The sequence below is a fragment of the Zea mays genome, chromosome 8, assembly GCF_902167145.1.
Source record: "Zea mays cultivar B73 chromosome 8, Zm-B73-REFERENCE-NAM-5.0, whole genome shotgun sequence".
Lineage (NCBI taxonomy): Eukaryota > Viridiplantae > Streptophyta > Magnoliopsida > Poales > Poaceae > Zea > Zea mays.
This window is the reverse complement of record NC_050103.1, coordinates 141,212,914-141,237,205: the sequence shown is the minus strand read 5'-3', so window position 1 is coordinate 141,237,205 and position 24,292 is coordinate 141,212,914. Positions and strand designations below refer to the sequence as shown.

Here is a 24,292-nt window from a genome sequence, read left to right as displayed (position 1 = left end):
CCTCGAGGAGTCACCACGGTCTCCGCGCTTCTTCCCTTTGAGCTTGTCCATGACCCTCATCATCTGCACAAATTTCATTACAAGAATTAATTATATATACTTTTAGTATTGAAATAGGAATGCATATACAAGAATTTAAATATATATACTTTTCAAAAATCATCGGCATCAGAATCTGCTTCAGCAACGCGCTGCTCAATTATTTCAAGTCTTTGTTGTTTTTCAAGAATTCTCTGTGACCTACGAGTCCTTGCCCTAGAAGGACCTGGTTCTTCTGCCATCAAATCTATGGCGAGACTAGCTACTTCATTGAGCCCTAAATCCTCAGATATAGTAAATTCTCTATTTTCTGACTGATCGCCTTCTTCTTGATAAATATTAACAGAATCATCATCTTCGTTATTTGTGTTGTAATAATCATATTGTAACGGATGGACTTCAGGATTAATTTTGTATACAACCCAACAAGACTTCAAGTTTTCATGAGGATATGTTAGATAGTACACCTGTTGCGCTTGATGTGCAAGCACAACATTGCTATAATCGCTGCCTTTAAACCGTGATTCATGCTTTACCTCCACAATTCCAAATTCATCCTCTCGTGTTTGTTGAGGATCAAACCATTCACAATCAAATAACACAAACATGAACTCTTTGGCCCCACCAAGAGTGTACTCCGTTATGTCTTGAAGAACACCATAATAGTCATGAGTGCCTCCGTCTGCATTTGTGGTAGTTGCTACTACTCCACTGTTTGTCGTGGCTGCCTGCGGGCGGATTTTTTCTAATTTTGATGTTCGAAAACGGTATCCATTAATATCATAGCGGCTATATTTTCTTGCTTTCAACTGACCATGTGATATCTGTCGCAAATCATCCGAGACTAGAGAGTCCAGTTTCTTACACTACATAGAGCAGAAAAAAAAGATATAGGTAAATAGCAAGTCATATGTGCAAACTAAGTACACAAAGGAAAATTATAAAGAGATAATTACATGCTCGTGGAACCATTCAACGAAACATGGACCTCCATTCATCCCTTTCATACGTAGATTATCCAGTTCCTTTGGTGTAGGTTTGTGGCCAGCTAAATATATGGAATCAAACATTTCAAAGTATGGATCAAGTTCCTCCATGTTGGTGTACAAGTAGAGCATGGTGAAATTACGCTCTCTTATGTCAACATAATGTGCAGTAGAAGCCCCGACCCCTTTCCCCTTCCATAGAAAAACACTAAGGTCGGTCGAAGGACCTTCTTCTTCAGTATGATACCGTGTTGACTGAGCATTCACGTTGTTAGAGTGTGATAAATACTGACTTGAGAAGATTGTGATCTCTTTAGCTGCAAAGGCCTCTGCGATACACCCCTCAACCCTTGCTTTGTTCCGCACAGTAGCTCTAAGTTTTTTCAATTCTCTTTCTTGACTATACATCCATCGGAACTGCACTGGTCCTCCTACCAATGCTTCATAAGGTAAGTGCACTAGCAAATGTTGCATCACATTCATAAATCCAGGCGGAAATACTTTTTCCATCTTGCATACAAGCACCGCGATTTGTTTCTCAAATTGAATCATCAATTTCTTTGAGATATGCTTAGCACATATATGTCTATATATGTAACTAAGTTCAGCAATCATCTTCCACAGAGGAGGCTTCAAATAGCCACGGAACATTACCGGCATAAGTCTTTCCATCAAAATATGGTAATCATGAGCCTTCAAACCATTTAATTTATTAGTGTCGAGGTTAACAGTACGTTTTATGTTAGCTGCATAGCGGTCTGGAAACTTCAACATTTTCAACCATTGAAATACTTCTTTTCGCTCTTCCGGCTTTAGACAGTATGGAGCTCGTGGTGTCCTCTCCTTTCCATTAGGATTTAATTTGACCTCAAGGCTAGGGCGATCGCAAAGATTAGCTAAATCTTTCCTGGCATTGATGTTGTCTTTTGTTTTACCCTTAATGTTTAGACACATGCTTATGATGCTTTCAGCAACATTGCGCTCTTGGTGCATCAAATCTATGTTGTGTGGTAAAATCAATACCTTCGCATACGGAAGTTCCCAGAGAAAAGAAATATGAGTCCAGTTGTGATCTTGACCATAGCCTTCAAACTCATGACCTTCTGCAGCCCTTTGAAGGGCACGATGTTGTATCAGGATATCTTCACCCATTAAACGTTTTGGTGGACCATCTTTAACTTTTATGCCTCTTCTAAATGACTTCGTATCATTTCGAAACAGGTGGTTGGATGGAAGAAACTGTCGATGACAATCAAAGAATGAGACCTTTTTACCATGCTCCAATCGATATGCTTGTGTGTCCCCCATGCATATGGGACAACACAGTCGACCGTGGACACACCAGCCAGACCAAATACCATATGCAGGCAAATCATGAATTGACCACAAATATACAGCACGTAAGGTAAATTCACGTTTTAGATGACCATCATAAGCCTTTACCCCTACCCATAGCTCTTTGAACTCTTCAATCAACGGTTGCATGAATACATTGATCTTCTTTCCAGGATGTTTAGGCCCTGGAATAATAAGGGCAAGAAATATGAACCCTTCTTTCATGCATTTGTTGGGAGGGGGGTTGTAGGGCATGATGAAAACCGGCCAACAAGAGTATGAAGTTGAACTGTTGTCGTAAGGAGTGAAACCATCAGTGGACAAGCCTAGGCGAACACTCCTAGCGTCTCTTGCAAATTCTGGGTCAAAACGATCCAGAGCCTTCCAAGCATCGCCATCTGATGGATGCATCATAATGTCTGGATCTTGGCTCTCACGTTCTCCTTCCTTATGCCACAACATTAGCTTCATAGTTTCTGGGGTTAAAAACAGATGTTTAAGCCTTGGGGTGATGGGCATATATCGAAGCTGTTTAACTGCCACTTTTGTAGCAAAAGTAGCTCCATCCTCTTTTAGTACCTCCGCATATCTTGATTTACCGCATATCTGACAATGAGTGGCCGCTTCATATTCCTTCCTGAACAACATGCAATTATCTTCGCACACATCAATCTTCTTATACTTCATCCCAAGACCGGACACGATCTTTTTAGACTGGTATAAGTCTTTTGGCATCTTATGGTTCGATGGGATGAGATCAATAATCAGATTGATTATATCGTTATAGCAGTTATTCGAGAAGTTATACTTTGCCTTCATTGCCATAAGACGTGTAACCACCTGCAACACGGTCATAGTGGTGTCGTCATGCACTTTTTCCTCTGACGCGTGAAGAAGCTTATAAAACTCCTGCACTTCCTCTGGTGTACCCTGTTCCGAGGCCAATGTTCGATACTCTCTACTAATATCAGCCACCAAGTCATCCATCCGATCCTCCTCCTCATCATCAATTCTTTCTGACTCTGTGATATTCTGCTCTACTTCTCCATGTGAGCGCCACACAAGATAGTTAGGCATAAACTCATTCTTGCAAAGGTGATGCTCCAGTTCTTCGATCTTTCTCACATACTTAAAATTCCGACACTTGGTACATGGACACTTCACCACACGAGGTCCACCGGAAAATGCGAGATCCACGAATTGTTTTGCAACCCTAACCCATTCCTTTGAGTGACCTAGAGTCACGCTATTGAATCCATCATACATCGCCCTTCTTCTATTGTCATCCATTTCAAAAACTAAATAACCCAATGTATAAAAAATATGTAAGTAAACCTCATTAAGCATACAAACGTAAATAAAAAATGTGTAAATAAACATCATTAAGCATACAAACATGAATAAAAAATGTGTAAATAAACATCATTAAGCCCTTCTTCTATTAGGAAGGATAACTAGACATAAAAAAATTAACCAAACATTGAACCTAACATCGAATAATTTACAATGAACAAGAAATTATGCATCAATTGTAACAACTAGCCAAAATCATGCATCAAATTTTAACTAACAAACTAATTCTAATAATATGCATCAAAGAAAGAAGAAAAATACCTTCACGAAGACCGTCAAGGTGGTGATGGTCGAGGAGACGCGGGCCGGCTGTAGTTAGAGTGGAGAGAGAGACCGGAGACTAGAGTCAAATGGGCCTACAATTAGATGGAAACACGGCTTTAGGTTTCATAACTTTGCATAGAACAAAACATAACTATATGACCTGCTACCCAGTACCCAGCCACCCAGAAAAATAACTATACACAGCTGCAAGTTTTTTTCTTCCTATTCTTACTTTAGGACATCTGCAACTTCTGAATTCAAATGACTATGTCGTTGCTAATTAATTTACCAAGATGCGCTGAAGCAATGTTTTAATAAGACAGCAAACCCCAGCAATGTTTTAATAAATAAGTTGCTGAAGCATATCACTGTTTTCTACTTGCTTGAACATGTCAGCAATCTCGCATGTTGGTAATCTATTGGTAATCATGTAGACATAATGCAGTAGAGCTGTAAACGATGCTCTTTATCCTCTGTTTTCTACTTGCTTGAACATGTCAGCATTCTCGCCTGTTGGTAATCTATTGGTAATCATGTGGACATAATACAGTAGAGCTATTAGCAGAATAAGAATTATTGTAAGGGTTTGAAACGGGAGTCACTGCTATCGCGTGAAGTCTTCTCCACCAACGACGCTAGAGTTCGAGTCAAGCCACCTTCTGGTTTTAGGTGAGATGATGGTTGGGTTCATGGGGAAGAGGAATGAGATGGAGCAAGCGGTGAATAGCCTCTCTTATTTCTCCCTCTCCGGTCCCGCTGCAAAGAGCCACAGACTGCTGAGTCGGTGAGCTGTCTGTGCTTTCTTTTAGTGGACTCCTGACTAGGCTGGTTGATTATAGGGATTAGGACTTGGCTAATTGTTTTTGTTGTTTTAGAATCCTAAAGAATACCATGAGCCAACCAACACAGTAAGTCTGGCTGCTCGTTCATGTCATATTGAGAATTTCACCAGTTCAAGCAAACAAGAAATTCCCAATGTCAAGATCGACATGGAAGCCAAATTACGAGCATGGTTGGAATCAAAGGGGAAAACAAAGTGCATCCAAAAAATGGATGGTCTTTTCTCCCCAATTGCCAGCAAGACTCTATTGTCTATGACCCATATATTACATGGAACCATACATAGTTCTTATTTCTTTATCTTCTCCTGCACAAGATACTTTTTGATCCAGTAGTCCTTGTTCCCACTGAAAATATACTACGAGAGCACATGCGGACAGAAGTAGATACACCAAAGAAAGGTACTTTAGGGAACTTCAGGGTATTATATTTGTGTGAAATAGTAGTTACAAAATATGAAAAGTTGGTTGAAATTTACTCAGAACAGCCTCTGAGATTTTTTACTTGTGCGTTCACGTGTGAATCTGATGTTTAAAGTCTTATGTAGTGGTGCTTCCTTCAGTTACTCCATGCAATGAAAAACATTAAGCTTCTCTCAGGAAAGCTCTTTCTCCAATTTCTAGCTGGTACGATGGACAACATAGCAAGACTGTTGAATCTATCTTTAAATGCTTCAAAATTATCTTGAATAGTATAAACTCAATGGGTATGTGCTCTTTTAGTAACATTACTTTTGTTTTGGCGGTTCTGTTGCCCATTACCAGTTACATTACCTGTTAGCTTGTTTACCATATCTTGTCCAGTTGGGTAGTTTGGTTAAATCAATGTATCCATCTTGTCTGCTTTTATTGAATCATTTTGGTCATGGTATGTCATGTGTATAAAATGATAGAAGTATAGAACTATATTCCTGGATAGGTGCATAATATCATACAGATAGGTGTATGGAATAAAGAAATATTTGTTGAATACAATCACAGTCTCTACTGCTGTGTATTTGCTGAACAGGTCACCTACTAAAAGTGTACAAGGGAAACACCGTATGAGGCCTGGCACAGCAAGAAACCTCAAGTGGGACATTTTAGAACTTTTGGCTGTATTGGACATGTAAAGAAAATAGACCCCGGAGTAGATAAGCTGGCAGATAGATCCACTAAAATGGTCCTATTGGGCTATGAACCAGGGACAAAAGGCTACAGAATGGTTGATCTAATTACTGAAAAATTGTGCATCAGTAGGGATGTGAAGTTTGAAGAAGATGAGGCATGGAACTGGGACAGTAATAACAAAGCTCAGTTGACTGAAGTTGGCCCAGAAAACTCAAATTTTCAGTTTCAGTTCACTGTTCCCAGTCAGGCTATGTTGTATCCTTCTGGTACAGGTGAGGAGGGTGAGAGTTCTGGGGGTGGTGAAGTACCCTCAGTGTCACCACTACCACAATCACCTGTGACCCCTCAATATTCAAGAACTCAAGCTATACTTTCAGGATCACAAGCACAAAATCCAGGCTCAGTTTCAGATACTAGTTACAATTCACAGCCATCTAGTTCAGAAAGTTCAGGAATTGAAATGGATTTGACCTTTCTCTGGCGGCGCTCGCTCCACTACGCTGACCGCGCCCAGAAGCCCGACTCGCCGCCCAGGATCCAACACTCGGCCTAAACAGGGAGCAGGGGCGCACCTCAGCGCACGAACAAGAGCGGGGCAGAGGCGGGGGCGTGGCGGAGCTTGGGCGCTCAACCTAAACAGCGAGCAGGGGCGCACCTCGGCGCGGCGGCACAGACCGCTCGACGGACGTCTGAACGTGGCGCCGGGGAGGAGCTCGGCGATGCTGTAATGCTCCCGTGGTCACCGGCGATCACCGGCGGCGTGAGGTGCTGAGACGAGAGGGGGAGATATCGCGCGCCAGGAAAGGCTCCTGTGGCAGAATCGATTAGATGCACGAGTGAGCTGAGAGGGAGACTCGCGGCGCCGCGGGGAAAGGAATTAGGTCTTTCTGGTTAAGTTCGACGGTGTCGAGTTGGCCGACGAACCTAATATAAGAACGTGGGTACCCACGTTCCTAATACGTTAAATTCGACGGTTTTGGCCAGGGCCCACGAACTTAATTTAAGAACGTGGGTACCCACGTTCTTAAAACAACCCACGAACTTAACTACCATAAGAACGTCGGTACCCACGTTCTTAACAAAACCCACGAACATTTATCAGTTTCTTGTAGTGAGTTGAATGATTGCTTGGATAATCTCCCACATAACAATCAGAGAGACAAATGGAGCTGCTCTACTTCTTCTAGCTTATTTTCCTCACAAAAGATTTATTCTCATTCGATGGGCAACCAGTGGACACATCCCATCTTCACTTGGCTGTGGAAATCCAAATGTCAACCCAAGCACAAGTTTTTTTTGGCTGCTACTTAAGGACAGATTAAATACCAGAGCTTTTCTAAGACAACGAGCTATGTCACTGGATTCATACACCTGTGACAACTGTATTCTTCAAGCTGAAGAGACAGCCACTCATCTTTTTTCAGATGCAGTTTTGCTCGGAGATGCTGGTCCTTGGTACGAATCTCTCTGTCACGTTCTGCTGATTTATTCAACACCATTTGGAGAATCAGAAGACGTTGGCAAGTCCCTTGGAAACTTGAAACTATAATCCTTTTGACCTGGTGCATCTGGAAATGCAGAAACAATTGGGTGTTCAATGAGATTCCGCCCACGGTGGAAGGTTGTCGGGACATATTCAAATCAGAAATGAACCTTCTATGTCATCGAGTTAAGCCAGTAATAGGAGATAAAATTAAAACCTAGCTCCAATATTCTGTTCTGTAACTTTCATTTTCCTTTCTGTACTTACCCTTCTGTATCTAATCCCCCTTTATTTCCTTAAGCAATAAAATATTGTAGGCCCCCTACAGTAACTTTTATTTCAAAAAAAGGGAAAGCTTGGCTAAGGCGGGTGTAAAGGGTTGTTGGTAATAACCTACATCATGTTCTGGGTACCCTTGCACGGATGGTCCAGTGTGACACACGGACGGTTCGAGCGTGTCTGTTAGCCCTGGCGCATAGTACGATGGTCCTAACGCAGATTTCGGTGGCTCATCACAAAGCACGGAGCCAGCCACTGCTGAGCCAGATGGTATGAACCTATGACCAGACGGTCTGGTCATGCGTAGGCTTGTGGGTTCATTCCAGATTAGTGGAGGAGGATGTGGTTGGCTGATATATGTGTTCATCGGCATACCATAAGATGTCTGGAGCTGTGAACACTCGTTTGCAGCCGATGAACTTTGTCTACCTTTCCTAACATCAACATCATATGATGGGAAATTGGGAACGACAAAATTTTCAAATGCATGCACCATTCTTTTATAACACCCGTTTGCATACCACTTGTTACTTGTTGTATTTGTTCTCATTGTTCATCTATGTAAGTTCTAAGAGATTGGATGTCGTATGTTTACTTTCATTGAGGGTGGTGAAGTAGGTCGGATTAATGCCAGGTCGATCTCCCTTTGTCGGACGACCTTCTGATGTCTGTCCACCTTGAAATTGGCCAAGTACTTCACCTCGGTTTCCTGTATCAGCTATCTTTTGTACCCTTTGAATTCTTGCTGATCTTCAGCCGATAGGGTCTCCATAGTCAGCTTCACGATGTTGATTAGGGGGGGTATCGGAGTGATCCTTTGAACCGACATCTCACTAGTAGAAAAAGGCTCAAAGCCTGCGGTCGGTATATTTTTACAGGCGGATTCAGTTATCAACCGTCTGTGCTATTTTTAGTGGCAGTTTCTTAAGAAAACCGTCACTAGAAATCGTATTTTTAGACGCGGTTCTTTATGAAAACCGCCAGTAGAAATCCATGATTTCTAGTGGCGGTTTTCTTAAGGAACCGCCTGTAGAAATCGATTTCTAGTGGCGGTTTTCTTAAGGAACCGCCACTAGAAATCATTTTTATCCTTAATTTTTTGAGTTTTTCAAACGGCCTCATACGATGAAACCCTCAAAATAAAAGTTGTAGATCTCTAAAAGTTATAAAACTTTGTAGTTCACAACTTTTTTTTTTGAAATCATTTCGGCTCTCAAAAAATGAAAGTTGTAGAACTTCAAAAATTATTCAAATTTGTAGTTGACAAATTTTTTATTTGAATTCGTTTACGGTCTCAAACAAGAAATTTACACTCAGTTGGTTGTAATATGTGGGCAACAAAACTACAAATTAGACACAAAGCAAGTCATAGGTGGAATGGTAGAGGAGGGTACACGCGAGGGTGATGTTGGTCAGGGGTTCGATTCCTAGCAACTGGCGTAGTACACGAAAAATGCTGTGACTTGTGACTTCGATAGAGACAGGCGAGTGGGGTGGGTGAGCCGAGGTCTCACCTAATAAAAATATTTTTTTGCTATTTTTAAAACCCGTTTTATGTTTCCTGAAAACGATTTTTACACTGTAAATAAGTTTACGACCGCCACTATAGAGCTTCTCTGTACTAGTGTCTATGGCCGATCTTTGATAGGTCACACCTAACTATGTCCCGAGCAGAGTTGCCAAAAAGTGTGTTGGCTTTAATTTGGGGCCAAACACTAGGAGCATACTGTTTGATGGTGCTCTCTGCAACGCAGACAGTCCATGACACGGGGATGGACGGTCAGCGACCCTACTGCAGGAGCAGGCCTTCGCGCTCTAGGCCGGACGGTCCGCGCGCGCACATATATAGGGTCTTCTTCCTTGTGAAGAACCCTAGAACTCGCACTCGGAAGGGATCCCGTCAGGTAAGAGAGTTCCATGGGTGTATTGGGATCGGCAGGTCACCCAGAACGTTCTTATACGACGTAGAGTCGAAAAGGGATAAAGATTTGGGTTGGGGGAAAAGCTAAGCTAGATCTAAATTACTCATGTACTAATGTAATGAAGAAAAAAAATTAAGTAAATTTAATTGGTTGGTTTAATTATTGATACACGCAATCGATCATACCCATTCATGTATATATATCTCACCTAATTTGATCTAATTTTATGGACTGATCAGGCTAACACGCGAACGGCCCGAGATGCGGACTCTGGGCCATATGATCGGACCTTTCCATCTTTCCAAGTGCCATGCATATTGCTCAACGCAAATATTTCAAAAATTCTCACTTGGCTCGACCGTTGTTGTTGAGCGATGGTCAATCTTCATACGGCTTTCCGCTTGCGCATGCAGATCGCCCAGTGCATGCACCTCTTCTGAACAAGAGCAGGGATGAGTGGATGACTACAGGTCGCCCAGTGCATGCACCTCTTCTGAACAAGAGCAGGGATGAGTGGATGACTACAGGTAGATATGCGTTGGCCTCCGATCCGATCTCTAGTACCCTGTACTATATAAAATAGGTAGCTAACATAGGGGATACATAATTGCTTTAGGAAGAATTAACATAGGGGATACATAATTGCTTTAGGAAGAATTAAAAACAAATCACTGAAATCAAATGGCAAATAGCTAGTGTAAGGACAAAGTCTCGAAATTTGTAGTACGAAGGTGAAGGATGGACTATATTCTAGTCTGCTAATAAAAGAGAAATTAAGTGCAGACAGAGACGACATTTAAGGGGTTGTTTGAATGCAATAATAATTTGTTAGCTAAAAATTATTACTGGAATTAACTAGTAGCTAACAAATAGTTAAATAACTATTAAGGTCTGTTTGGTTGGGTTGTGGCTATGAAAAAAGTTGTTGTGAGCCGTGAGCTGTGGAAAAAGCTGTTGTAGTCTGTAAGCTGTTAAAAAGCTAAAAACCATTTGGTGGAAACAACTAAAAGCCGTTAAAAATCATTCGATATATGTTTTCACAGTTCCATCTAAAAAGCCACTACAAGCAGGTCCAGGGGTGCTTTCAGATTTGCACTACAAGAAAATCGGCTTTTAGAAAAAAGCTGCTTCCTGGATCCAGCCCTTTGGTTGGCTTTTGGCTTTTAGGAGGGCAAAAGCCAAAGCCAAAAGTCAAACCAAACACACCCTTAGTTAATTTAGTAAAAGTAGCTAATAATTGAATTATTAGCTAGCCTGTTTGGATGTCTTCAACTAATTTTATCAACTAACTATTAGATATAGTGTATTCAACACCCATGAGGGCTAGTTTGGGAGCCACAAAACCAAAGGGAATTAGAGGGGCTAAAATCACCTCCTTATTCAAGTTTTAATAAGAAGAGGATTTTAGCCCCCTCTAATTTCATCTGGTTTTTGGACTCCCAAACTAGCCCTAAGTTTTGGTCTCTTTTGCATACATGGTTACGTACACGTCGTTACAGATGGTTGGTTGATGCAATATATACATAATACTATCCCCATATTTATTTGTTTGATGTTGTTTCACACACACGAGAATTAGTTCATTTTGACACTAACGGGCCAGTATATATTTATTTGACTCGTCCTAATTATTACAGACATCCATAATCCGTGAGATTACTTTTAACGACCGGATCAGAGACAGTAGATAGCATGGGGAAATGTGCATGCAAGCAGGTAGAGGGAGGATGAGTGCGTTGCGTGACGTAGGTGCCTGCTGCATCGCATGCCGGGCCGGTGTTGCTGAGCAATGGTCAAATCTTTATACGACGTTGCGCTTGCGCATGCAGATCAAGAGACACGCCTAGGCCTAGTGCATGCAGATTCTCTTGTAGAGGAGATGCGGTACTCTCGTACGAGCCATGCAGAGAGGTGACTAGGAGCAAAGGAAAGCCCTTGCATCGCCAAGCGAATATTCCATTATCCATTGTCTTGATATTATGCTATATTATACTATATATATATACTAGGTCCATGCCCGTACGTTGCAACGGGAGTAAAAAATAGATACAGATCGACAAATATCACTAATCACTTGAAAACATTCTCCTTGCATCTCCAGAGTACATTAAAGTGCCTGATTACAAAGTATGAATAATTCCAATAAAGACAAGCTTACATAGTTTAGGCAGACACATCACCACGACAACACTTGTTCAGCATGTCAAGGTAGAACTTTAATATGCAAAATCTGTATGGTTGTCAAGGTAGAACATTTGTATTATATTATTCACAATAGATTGTGCTTAGGGAGTTCATACATCTTATGGGGGGAGAGTAGTAGGGATTCTGTGTTCCAAGGTGACAAACACAGGGAGAGCTGCTCTACAATCTGAAAAAAGAACAAAAACAAGGACAAGTATTTTTCCTTTATTTTTATCCCACCTCCTAAATTGTCTGTATTGCCTCTGGTTCCTATTTCCCATTTGTTGGTTCGTTTCTTCTCAGCGTGGTCAAGGATGAAATAGTACATGTGCAACAGGGGTGTTCTAGCAAACCAAAAAGGCCACCCCTGATTCCTCCACCATCAGAGAGTAAATATTAATAAGATTCTGTTTCTGTTCATAAGCACAGCAGAAACAACAAGTCCCTTGTCACACACACACAACATGCTTTCATATTTAGTACACTGAAAGGTAGCCAAGGACACCCTCTAAAAAAGAAAGACATCCAAAGGAACTCAAGGAACCTGATTAATAGTCTATTAACTTATGTAACCTGAATGTTCGTTACCTTTTCCATGGCATTACTGATTACCCCCACGAAAACAAGAAAATTCTCAGCGATTTCTCCACAGACAAAGGCAATGTATCTTTCTAAAGAAAAAAGGAAACAAAATCGTACGTGGACACTACGAAAAGGCAACCAATCTTCTTATCGTACATATTGAACATTTCGATTCCAAGCTATCACATCAAGCATGAACAGAAGTAATCCCTAAGCAGTCAGCACGAAACGATTATAGGCAGGCCGAAGGCTCACATGATTAGAATCCGAGTAAGGGATAAACCAACATAAATCTCACCGTAAATACAGCCATAAATACGGAAAGTGACTTGGTGAAGAAACACGTATTGGAAGAAAATTCCCGTACAAACACTGAAGGAGCAAACACATAAACCCACAGCTTTTTTTAATGAGGTATGAAATCAAACAGGGCTCCAAAAGGAAGAATCTTTTCGCAGCAACAGCGACCAGAATCCCAGCAGGAACCATGATCCACCAGCATGCATTTGATAGCGCAAAAGCAGGGGGAAGAAAAAGCGTATCCGATTCCGCTTTCCCGTCCTCTCCCTTTTCCTCAGAAATGGCCGGCAATGACCATCCTGCTCCCCCGCGAGAACCCGTCGACCATGAAAGATCCCCGTCCCTCGTCAGGGAATGAATCCGAGAACTGAGACTGTTGCTGCTCACCTCAGATGCGGCCACGGCGGTGGCGGCGAAGACGGAGGAGTGGAGAACCGGGATGCTGCGGCCGAAGAGCTTAATGGTGGCGTCCTATGCACAGTCCTGGTCCAGGCCTCCGAGCGCGGCCATGGCGCGCCGATCTCGGCCCCGCGGTCACCGGGAACAGGCGGCGCCTTGTGCGGAGGGCATGCGACGTTCCCGAGGGCATGGTGCCGAGGAATGGAAGGGGAAGAGAAGAGCGACAGGAAGACGACGGTGATGATTGCGTGGGTGCTCGAGCGGAAAGGCGGCCTGCTGGTTTGGCCTGGACTGTGGAGCGAGGTTGTGCCCGGGCGAGGAGAATTCGGTGGCCTTTTTGCCCCCTTTTCTGATGGCTGCAGGAGAAGGAAGCGCGACCGGGGCAGTCGGTGAGAATGTGATAGCGGGAAGCATGAATCTGCGCGCGATTTGTGGGCACGGACAGAGCTGCCATGGATGGCGGCGGTGATGATTGCGTGAGTGCTCGAGCGGAAAGGCGGCTGCCATGAATCTGCGCGCGATTTGTGGGCGCGGACAGAGCTGCCATGGATGGCGGTGGATTGCAGAGAGGAGCGCGGAGCGGGGCAGACTGCAGAGGTGTGGGCGCCAAGAATCATGGCGGACTGCAGAGAGGAGAGCAGGGCGGGGCTGCCATGAATCTGCGCGCGATTTGTGGGCGCGGATAGAGCTGCCATGGATGGCGGTGGATTGCAGAGAGGAGCGCGGAGATGGCGGCGATTCTTGGCGCAGATGGCGGGCGAGAGAGACATCAGAGAGGAGAGCGGAGTCGGACCTTCCAGAACCACACGGACCTTCCCTCGATGTGTTGATTCTCCTTCCATGATGGCGGGCGAGGGCGGGGGCGAGGGCGAGACAGAGTGAGAGGAGAGCGGGCGACGGCAGATGGCAGAACCGTGCACCAAAAAATGTGGACGTCTACACTAACGTCTTATATAATAGTAGATATATATATATATATATATATATATATATATATATATATATATATATATATATATATATATATATATATATATATATAGTGTTGAAAGCGATCGTAGCTATCTGTGATTCGCCCTTCATGCTGCACATTGGTTTCTTAGTACCGAAGCTTGGCTTGATAGGTCTCTAGATGATGTCCTCTCTCTTCTCCAACACTAGGAAACTACTTAACTTCTGAGAGACTAAACTCTCGGAAGTTAGACAAAACCTTTTCGGAAGTTAAGAAACCTCTCAAATGTTAGGCCATAAGGTCGGAAGTTAGGCTCTTGGAAAGTTACGATAGAAAGTTATCTTAACTTCCGACGGCCTTCTCTCGGTCAAGTCTCAGCGCTCGTCCTTCACCACTCCCGATAAATCGACACGAACTCGCATGACCTTCACCTCCGTCGTTGACCACCATCCTTGTACTCTACACCTGGACACCACAAGCTGACCGACATGGTTGCACAACACATAACTTACGCCTCGGTCAGTCCATGACTCGACCCGAGACACTACCCATTGACAATCACTCATCATCAACCCGAAGCACAAGGGATAAGTTAACCTTGTGTTCACATAGCTAGATAGAGAACTTAGAAAATTATAGTATATAAATCTAGCAAAACTTAGCTAATTGTAGTCTATGAATGTAGCAAAACTATCAATGTAACAAAAACTCTCTAGATGAACATAGCAAACCTAGTGTTTAATATTTAAATTTGTTTTCTAGCGTTCCAAAACCCCTCTTCGACGGTTGCAACACCAAGAGATCAAATTGGACAACACGAACCTCTTCGCCAGCCATAGTCCAACAGGAGGTAGTGGACAGAACTCTAGCCAACCAGGTGCCAGATATTAGGTCTGTTAGCATTGTCAAAATTTGTAGTCCATGTTTTTGTACTCTATGAGTTGTATGCGGATATTTGGAGGATTCATGGGACTTGACCATTTAATTCGATTGATGTTGAACTACGTGAATGTGAATGTGGTTTGTGAATGTGAATATGAATGTCGTTTGTGAATGTGAGTGTGGCGTGCGAATGTAAATGCTGCTTGCGGATACAGTGTATATATGAATGTGGATGACATGTATTGAATTTTTGGAAGAATCTAATATGTATTGAATCTGTTATGTTTTGAATTATGGGAATTAACAAAAAACAGGGAGGATTTTTACCTCTCTGCTATTTTTTATTTCAGACGAGTTTATTACTTCTGATGACATGACTACAATTTATCGGACATAAAACGAATTAACATCCGATGGATACATCTTATTTCTAACGACTCTATGGTAGCCATCGCAATTAATGCTCTTATGTATGACGTCCTGTCCGAGAGCCATAGGAATAAGTTAGTGGGGCCCACTCGATGCCATCAGAGTCGCTGGACATCGTTATAACTAATGGCCACTTGCGCGGCCATCGAAAATAAGGTAATTCTGACTGTTGCCATCAGAAGTAATCTTATTCCAACTATTTATAGTCAATAGATAGTTGGCATGTTGAGCGCCATATTGAGCGGCCGGACGGTCCAGCCCTGAGGCCGGACGGTCCGCGGTCCGGACAGTCCGCGCCTGTGGGCCGGACGGTCCGCGCATGCGCAGAGCAGTTTAGGGTTCCGAGTTTTGTGCTATGTTTGTTGGCTAGATTTGCGGAATTAACCCGGAATCTAGTCGTGTAAAGGGTCCAGCCCCCCTCCTCTATATAAAGAGAGGTCTACGGCCGATTTGTAATGAACAATCGAACCTTCAATCAATACAATTTACATTTTATCCTAGGAGTAGTTCTAGTCTAGTTTAGGGTTAGCTATCCAATCCCCAAATTCTTCGTCTCTCTTCGGCTCTACGTCGATTAGAGGAGTCTAGGTCGGCCGGCCCGAGCCTAGACACCACCTAGGATCTCTCCTCCCCGACGGGGTCCCTCCCGGGAGCGAGATCCAGGCGCCGCCGGCGACTTCCGCCGCCCCTGCGTACGCGCGGACCGTCCGGCCCCAGGGCGCGGACCGTCCGGCCGTCAGGCAGAGAAGCCCTAGCCGCGCACCAGGCCGCGGACCGTCCGGCCCCAGGCCGCGGACAGTCCGCCCCTGCGCAGAGAGCACCACCGCGCCTCGCACCAGGCCGCGGACCGTCCGGCCCCGCGCGTGGACCGTCCGCCCCTGTGCAGAGGGCACCGCCACAGTTCTTGTTGAGTGTTTGACGCTCCGGAAAGGTGTCAACATACTTTTTGGCGACTCCGCTGGGGAAGACATATCTAAGCTCATCAAATCGGCCCTCAATGGCTGGTTCAAGGGATAGCTCTGATATTTCTCCAAGCAACATCATAGATCCGACTTGGGAAACCTTGCCGGCTGACGAGCAGCTCCAGTTCGAGGAGCACAAGGAGCGGATGATCCAGGAGGCGAAAGCAAAGTTCTTGGCCAACTTCAAAGTGGACAGGAACAACAAGGTCGTCCGACATCGGGCGACGGATCCGGCTTCGCTCCAACCCACGCTAGATATCCCCAATGTAAGTAATACCAACGATCTGCAATCTCTTAGAAATTATGTAGAAGATCAGCGTGAACAAATGCAGAACATCATAGGGGGTATGCAAAGCGATCTTAAGAGACTAGTGCGTGCATTTGATAAATCTAGTATCACAAATTTTCCTTCGCACGAGGTTGAGTTAGGAGGTAACACGCGTAACACATCGGCTACAGGTTGTCACGACCAGTCACAACCCCTTTTTGGGATGTCGATGGACACATACCCTGAGCAACCGCAAATCGGCAGCAAATCAGCCGATCTGCACATGCCCGGATCGTCCGCACGTGAGCGCGGACCGTCCGGACCAACAACAGTCGGGCCGATTTTTAATGAGTTACCTAGATATGCGCCCGAACCTCCACACACGACACAGAATCTAAACTACCCAGTCGGACCGTCCGCGTACAACAACGGACGGTCCGCACATAATCACGGACGGTCCGGGCCAATGTCCGGACAGTCCGCACATGACCTTTTTGAGGAGGATTGTTATCGGAATCCTCACCCGTCCCAGCAGCACTTCCCATCGCACTATACAATGCATCAACCCATTAATTCAAGATCCAGAGCCCAAGAAAGCTTTCCGGCCCCACCCAGGAGGCCGGAAAGAAACGATCAAACCTATGACCCATATAGGGCAAATGAAAATGCACCACGTAACTCAAACCAATGGGGGCAACATGCTAATATCCAGCCAACCCCACCTATGTTTGACCAGAGAGCCGGTGGTCTCGCACCGGCTGCCATTGATATAGTGAGGGAAGAAATAGCCGGGGCGTTCCGAGATAAGCTCAGAGTAAGTATGGTCCCTGGGGGGCAATCATATCGGAAACCTTATGACAGCTGATTTGATCACCACCCATACCCACAGGGAACCAGGATACCCGAATTCGCAAAATTTTCGGGTGATCAAGGGAAAAAACACACGCGAACATATAGGCCAGTTCTTAGCACAATTGGGAGAATTGGCCGACACAGAGGCATTTCGCGTACGTTTATTTTCATTATCGCTAACAGGAACCGCGTTTGCATGGTATGCCACTTTACCTCCTAATTCCATTTCATCATGGGGGGATCTAGAACAAAAGTTTCATGATCATTTTTTCTCCGGTGACTATGAGTTGGATTTGGTATATTTAGTGTCGTTGCGACAGACAAAAGATGAATCAGTTAATGATTACATCCGGAGATTCCGAGATACGAGAAACCGATGCTTTCAAATTCATTTAGCAGAGAAACAACTAGTAGGATTAGCCTTTAATGGTCTGCAATATTATTTAAAAGAAAGATTAGAAGGCATCCAATTCTTTACACTAGCACAATTACACCAGAGAGCTTTGGCTTGTGAAAGACGAAGCAAAGAAACTGCTAAAACAATTCGTCACAACGTACATGTAGTAGAATGCGACCAAAGTAGCTCAGAAGACGAATCAGCAGAGGTGTATGCTGCTGAAATGGTTTGGCCAAAGCAGGCCAAATCTTCGGCTTGTCCCTCCTTGCAGCCGGTTCAAAAGAAACGGCAAGAGGAGGTTAAGTTTACGTTTAATGTTGGTAAATGTGATAAAATATTTGATGAGTTACTTAAAAATGGCAATATTAAAATAAATCACACTGTTCCATCCGCCGACGAGCTAAAACGTCGTGCGTACTGCAAGTGGCATAACTCATTTTCTCATGCCACTAATGATTGTAATGTATTTCGGCGACAGATTCAATCGGCCATTAATGAAGGACGATTGAAATTTCGGAAAATGCAGGTGGATACGGAGCCCTTTCCGATGAACATGATTGACTTCGAGGGCAAGAAAGTCCTAGTTCGGCCAAACATAGCCGATAAAGACAAAGGCAAAGAGACAATCATCGGCAATGATAAAGAGGCCGATGGGGATCGTAAAGTTTCTTGCAGGAAAGTGGTGGCCGAGAAGACTCCCGATGGAGGGGAGACCCTAAAGGTGATCATCACAGCCTCCAGTACTGGGGGGCAAGCGCAGACAGGGAGACAGATGCAGGAACCCGTGTTGCGTATCCCGGACGGTCCGGTACGTAGGCGCGGACGGTCCGGGACCCCACCGGACGGTCCAGATAGCTCCGGCGGACGGTCCGGCCGTACTCAGGATTCACAACGTCCACGTACTTTCAAACCACGACGACCAGAGATAGGTACGTGGAAAACAAATACATTCAAGGCAGCTGGTCGGTTGGTTAAAGCCGGCCCAACTTTTGATCAATTATTGTCTAAATACGTAAAAAAGAAGGCCGACCCCAGTGACCGGCCAGCAAAGCGACCCCGCTCACCCATTCATGAGCAGCGTCAGGTCAGGCCGATTGGACCACCCCACCAATCGGAAGAAATGAAAGGTCATACTGTACAAGTGAGACCTAACGTACCTGCATGGACACCTCCACCTCCATATCCACCTATGCCATATCCATACACATATTTACCTCCGCCATATGTCCCAAATCAAATGTGGGGCATGCCGCCATATCCATTTGGGATGCCACAGTACCCCGCCTGGGGGGCACCCCAAACATCTGTTTTTGACAGGTTGACACCACCAGTACAAGACCGATTGAGCACTGCTCAATCCGGTCACCAGGCACAAACCCAACAGGATTGCCGGACTACTCGGCCTTCCAGGCCGACCAATCCGGCAGGGGGGCATATGCCTGCAGCAACTCAAAAAACAACAAAAAAGGACATCATCAAAATAGGCACTGCAGATGTTGTCATACAAGAAGAGAATAAAGGGCCGATGATTTTCGGCGAATCGGCCAACACAACCGAAAAGGATACGGCTACCATCAAAACAGCCGATCCAAAATGCTCCATGCCTCGATGGTGCCCAGCGGGATTGACACGATCCCAAAAGAGAAAATTACAGCGCCTAAGAGCAAAGGAGAGCCAGGAAAAAGAGGCGGAAAAGACATTTAATGACACACATACACTATACCCGCCACCGCAAAAGAAATGGAGACCGAAGGCCGTTGAGAAAAAACAAACGGCCATAGAAATAGAAAGTCAATCTGCACCAGGCGCGGACCGTCCGGCCCCGACGCGCGGACCGTCCGCCGTTCACCAGGAAGTCTCTGGACAACCTGCACCAGGCGCGGAGCGTCCGGCCCCCGCATGCGGACCGTCCGCCGTTCACCAGGAAGCCTCCAACGACACGACAACATCAATGGAAGAGGACGACCTGCTGGGAGAAGACCTGGTCGACTACGAGGCTTCTCCAGAACGCCCAGGTATGGATGTAAATATTATTACATTTTCTGCCGATTGTACTATTATCGGCGACGATGAACCTGTTGTTGCCCAGTTTGATTTTGGTCCTAAAGAAGCCGCCTTTACTAAACCAAAAGAATCGGTAAATCATTTAAAGCCGCTCTTCGTGCGCGGCCACATTGATGGGATACCGATTGCTAAGATGTTGGTAGATGGAGGGGCGGCTGTAAATCTAATGCCTTATTCATTATACAGAAAATTAGGTAAACAAGATGACGAACTTGTCAAGACCAACATGACCCTCAGCGGTGTTGGAACTGATAGTTCGATCAAAGCCAGGGGAGTCACGTCCGTTGAATTAACCATCGGGACTAAGACCCTTGCTGCTGCATTCTTCGTCGCTGATGTAGAAGGAAATTACAGTTTAATTCTAGGCAGAGATTGGATTCACGCCAATCAATGTGTACCTTCCACATTACATCAAATGCTAATACAATGGGTAGGCGATGACATAGAACAAGTACATGCTGATGTATCGGCGTGCATCGCTGTGGCCGATGCCCCTGTACTCTGGACTTATGAGACTGCTACATGTCTTACAGGAGTAGATTTTTCTGATTATCAATTCATAAGTATAGATAAGAAAGGCTTCATTCCTGTAATGCTAGAGCCGATGGAGAATCGGCTAAATCCTAAATAAAGTTTAAATGATGAATACACACAAAATTCATGAGTCTCTGGCCACGGACAGTTCGGCTTCCAAGGCCGGATGGTCTGGTCTTTCACAAAAGGGTTCGTACTTTAAGACCGAACATATATCACAGCAAAAGGACAGTATTACGGATGATCCGGTCCCCGAGACCGGAGAGTCCACCGTCGCACAAAGATCTTCTAATTCCTCTGTGGGGAACATGATAGAGGAATTCAGAGATCTTGATAAACTAGGACAGGGGTTTACATCGGCCGATCCTTTGGAGGAGATTGACATAGGAGATGGTAAAACTCCAAGGCCGACTTTTGTAAACAAGACCCTGGAGACCGATCCTAGAGATGAGATGATCGGTCTATTAAAGGAATATTTAGATTGCTTTGCTTGGAATTATACTGAGATGCCTGGATTAAGCCGAGAGATCGTAGAGCATCGGCTGCCTATTAAATCTGGTTTCAGACCTTTTAAGCAAAGAGCTAGAACATTTCGTCCAGATCTTCTCCCACGCATCAAGGACGAAATCCACCGGCTGCTAGAAGCTGATTTTATCAGACCTTGCAGATACGCAGGGTGGGTCTCCAATATTGTGCCGGTGGAGAAGAAGGAGTCAGGTAAACTTAGAGTATGCATTGATTTTCGCAATTTAAATAGAGCAACTCCTAAAGACGAATATCCCATGCCCATAGCCGACACATTAATCAATAATGCATCAGGAAATAGAATTATTAGCTTCCTTGATGGTAATGCCGGATATAATCAGATTTTCATGGCCGAAGAAGATGCGTCTAAAACGGCCTTTATATGTCTAGGCTTCATTGGTTTATTTGAGTGGGTTGTCATGACATTTGGTTTGAAAAATGCTGGTGCTACTTATCAGAGGGCTATGAATTTGATCTTCCATGAATTGTTAGGAAACACTGTGGAAGTTTACATTGATGATATTGTAGTCAAATCGGCTGAGTTTAGTTCTCATATAGCTGATTTGCACAAAGCCTTTGATAAAATGCGTCAGTATGGTTTGAAAATGAACCCACGTAAATGTGCTTTTGGAGTGTCGGCTGGTAAGTTTTTAGGATTTGTCATACATGAACATGGTATAGAGATAGACCATGACTGAATCAAGTCTATTCGGAATATGGGACCTCCGACCTGTAAGGTCGAGGTACAGAGGTTTCTCGGCAAGGTGAATTATTTACGAAGGTTTATTTCTAACCTAGCCGGGAAGATTGATGCGTTCACCCCTATTCTTCGGCTTAAGAATGATGCCGAATTCGCTTGGGGGGCAGAACAGCAAGAAGCATTTGATCTTATCAAAAAATACTTATCTTCGGCCCCCGTATTAAAAGCACCACGAGCAGGAGTACCATTCCGATTATACATTGCAGCTGAGGATAAGGTCATTGGGGCTGTTCTGACACAAGAAACTGAGGGGAAGGAGCATGTGGTGACATATCTAAGCCGAATGTTGGTGGATGCTGAAACAAGGTACACTTTTATTGAAAAGTTATGCTTATGCTTGTTTTACGCATGCACCAAATGTAGATGTTATTTACTGTCTAGTCATTGCACTGTTTCTGGTCAAGCCGATGTGATCAAATACATGTTGCATAACCCAATTATGAGTGGTAGAATTGGTAAGTGGGCTTATGCACTAATAGAATATGACTTGGCCTATGAACCATTGAAATCTATGAAAGGCCAAGTCGTAGCGGATTTCATTGTAGAACATCGGGTTAATGATATTCATGAGCTAGACATGTCATACCTCACTATTACTCCTTGGATTTTATATTTTGATGGATCGGTTTGCAATGAAGGCCAAGGAATTGGCATTGTACTTGTTTCACCAAGTAATGTCTCCTTTGACTTCTCTAGCTGATTGAAAACTTATTGCACTAATAATCAAGCTGAATATGAGGCCCTCCTATTCGGTTTAGAACTTTTAAATGGTATGGGAGTAAAACATGTGATGGTATTTGGTGATTCTCAGCTGGTTGTCCAACAAGTGTTAGAAGAATATCAATGTTTTGATGGTACTCTAAATAGTTACCTTGAGAAATGTTGGAGCATAATCCATTCTTTTGACGAATTCAGTATTCGGCATATCTCTAGAGTTGAGAATCATAGAGCTAATGATTTGGCACAAGATGCATCAGGTTATCGGATAAAGAAAGGGAAGTTTCACAAAACTGAAAATCTGATAACCAGTGCAAAGCCAAATTCCCAGGTCGCGGACCGTCCGCGTGATGACGCCGGACCGTCCGGGGTTACCAGAAATGTTCTTTCCATTAATTCGGCTGACAATGAAGCCGATGCAAGTGATTGGAGGACACCTATACTTAATTATTTACGAAATCCCAATATCAGGACAGATAAGAACATTCGGCGAACAGCTTTCAAGTATGTTTTGATGAGTGATGAACTTTACCGCCGAACAGTCAATGACATCCTGCTTAAGTGCTTGGGCCCAGATGACGCTATATTAGCCATGGCCGAAGTACATGAGGGAATTTGTGGTACTCATCAATCAGCTCCAAAGATGAAGTGGTTGTTGCGAAGGTCTGGTTTTTATTGGCCTAGTATGATAGCTGATTGTTTCAAGTACTACAAGGGTTGCCAAGTGTGTCAAAAATTCGGCGACTTACAGTTGGTCCCTGCAGCCGAATTACATCCTATCATCAAGCCTTGGCCGTTCAGAGGATGGGGATTAGACTTTATTGGGGAAATTCATCCTTCATCATCAAAGGGGCATCGGTTTGTGTTAGTTGCCACTGACTACTTCACCAAATGGACTGAAGTCGTTGCTCTAAAGAACATGACACACAAGGAGGTAATTGAGTTTATAACTGAGCATATCATTCATAGATTCGGCATTCCCCAGACCTTAACTACAGATCAAGGTACTTCTTTTATGTCAAAGGAGGTACGTGAATTTGCTGAATTATACAGAATTAAGCTGCTTAATTCATCTCCATATTATGCTCAGGCCAATGGTCAGGCCGAGTCTAGCAATAGGACATTGATTAATTTGATAAAAAAGAAAATATCTGATAATCCTAAACATTGGCATAAGATTTTGTCTGAGGCTTTATGGGCTCATAGAATATCTAAACATAGGGCTACTAAAGTGTCTCCTTTTGAGCTTGTCTATGGGCAGGAAGCAGTGTTGCCTGTGGAAATAAGTTTGAATGCTATCAGGTTCGCCAGACAAAATGATCTAACTGTTACCGATTATTATGATTCAATGATGGATAATATTGATGAGGTGACTGACAAAAGGATGATAGCTTTAGGAGCTATAGAAAAGGACAAAATCATGGTAGCCAGGGCCTACAACAAGAAGGTCAAAGCAAAATCATTTCAAGTAGGGGACCTGGTATGGAAGACCATTCTGCCTCTAAGGAGTAAAGACCGGAAGTTCGGGAAATGGTCACCAAGCTGGGAAGGCCCTTATAAAGTAAAACAGGTGATGTCTGGCAACGCCTATTTGCTACAAACATTACAAGGCAAGGACTTGCCTAAGGCTTTGAATGGGCGTTTCCTCAAACAGTACCATCCTAGTATGTGGCAGGATGCCTAAGAGAACCGATGTAATCGCATCGAGTTAGTTGCTTTTGGTTTGCTCAGCTCCACCAAAAGGCAGGGGGGCATATGTTGAGCGCCATATTGAGCGGCCGGACGGTCCGGCCCTGAGGCCGGACGGTCCGCGGTCCGGACCGTCCGCGCCTGTGGGCTGGACGGTCCGCGCATGCGCAGAGCAGTTTAGGGTTC

General features: G+C 44.2%; 1 protein-coding gene across 1 annotated transcript; it reads right to left on the bottom strand.

The window, feature by feature from the left end:
- Window positions 1–390: 390 nt before the first annotated feature.
- Window positions 391–1,676, bottom strand: LOC109941896 (uncharacterized). The gene is made up of 3 exons (XM_020543147.1): window positions 996–1,676; window positions 559–905; window positions 391–394 (listed from the first exon to the last, which is right to left on the bottom strand). Exons 1-3 carry the CDS (start codon window positions 1,674–1,676, stop codon window positions 391–393), a joined length of 1,032 nt encoding a protein of 343 aa, XP_020398736.1.
- Window positions 1,677–24,292: the final 22,616 nt, after the last annotated feature.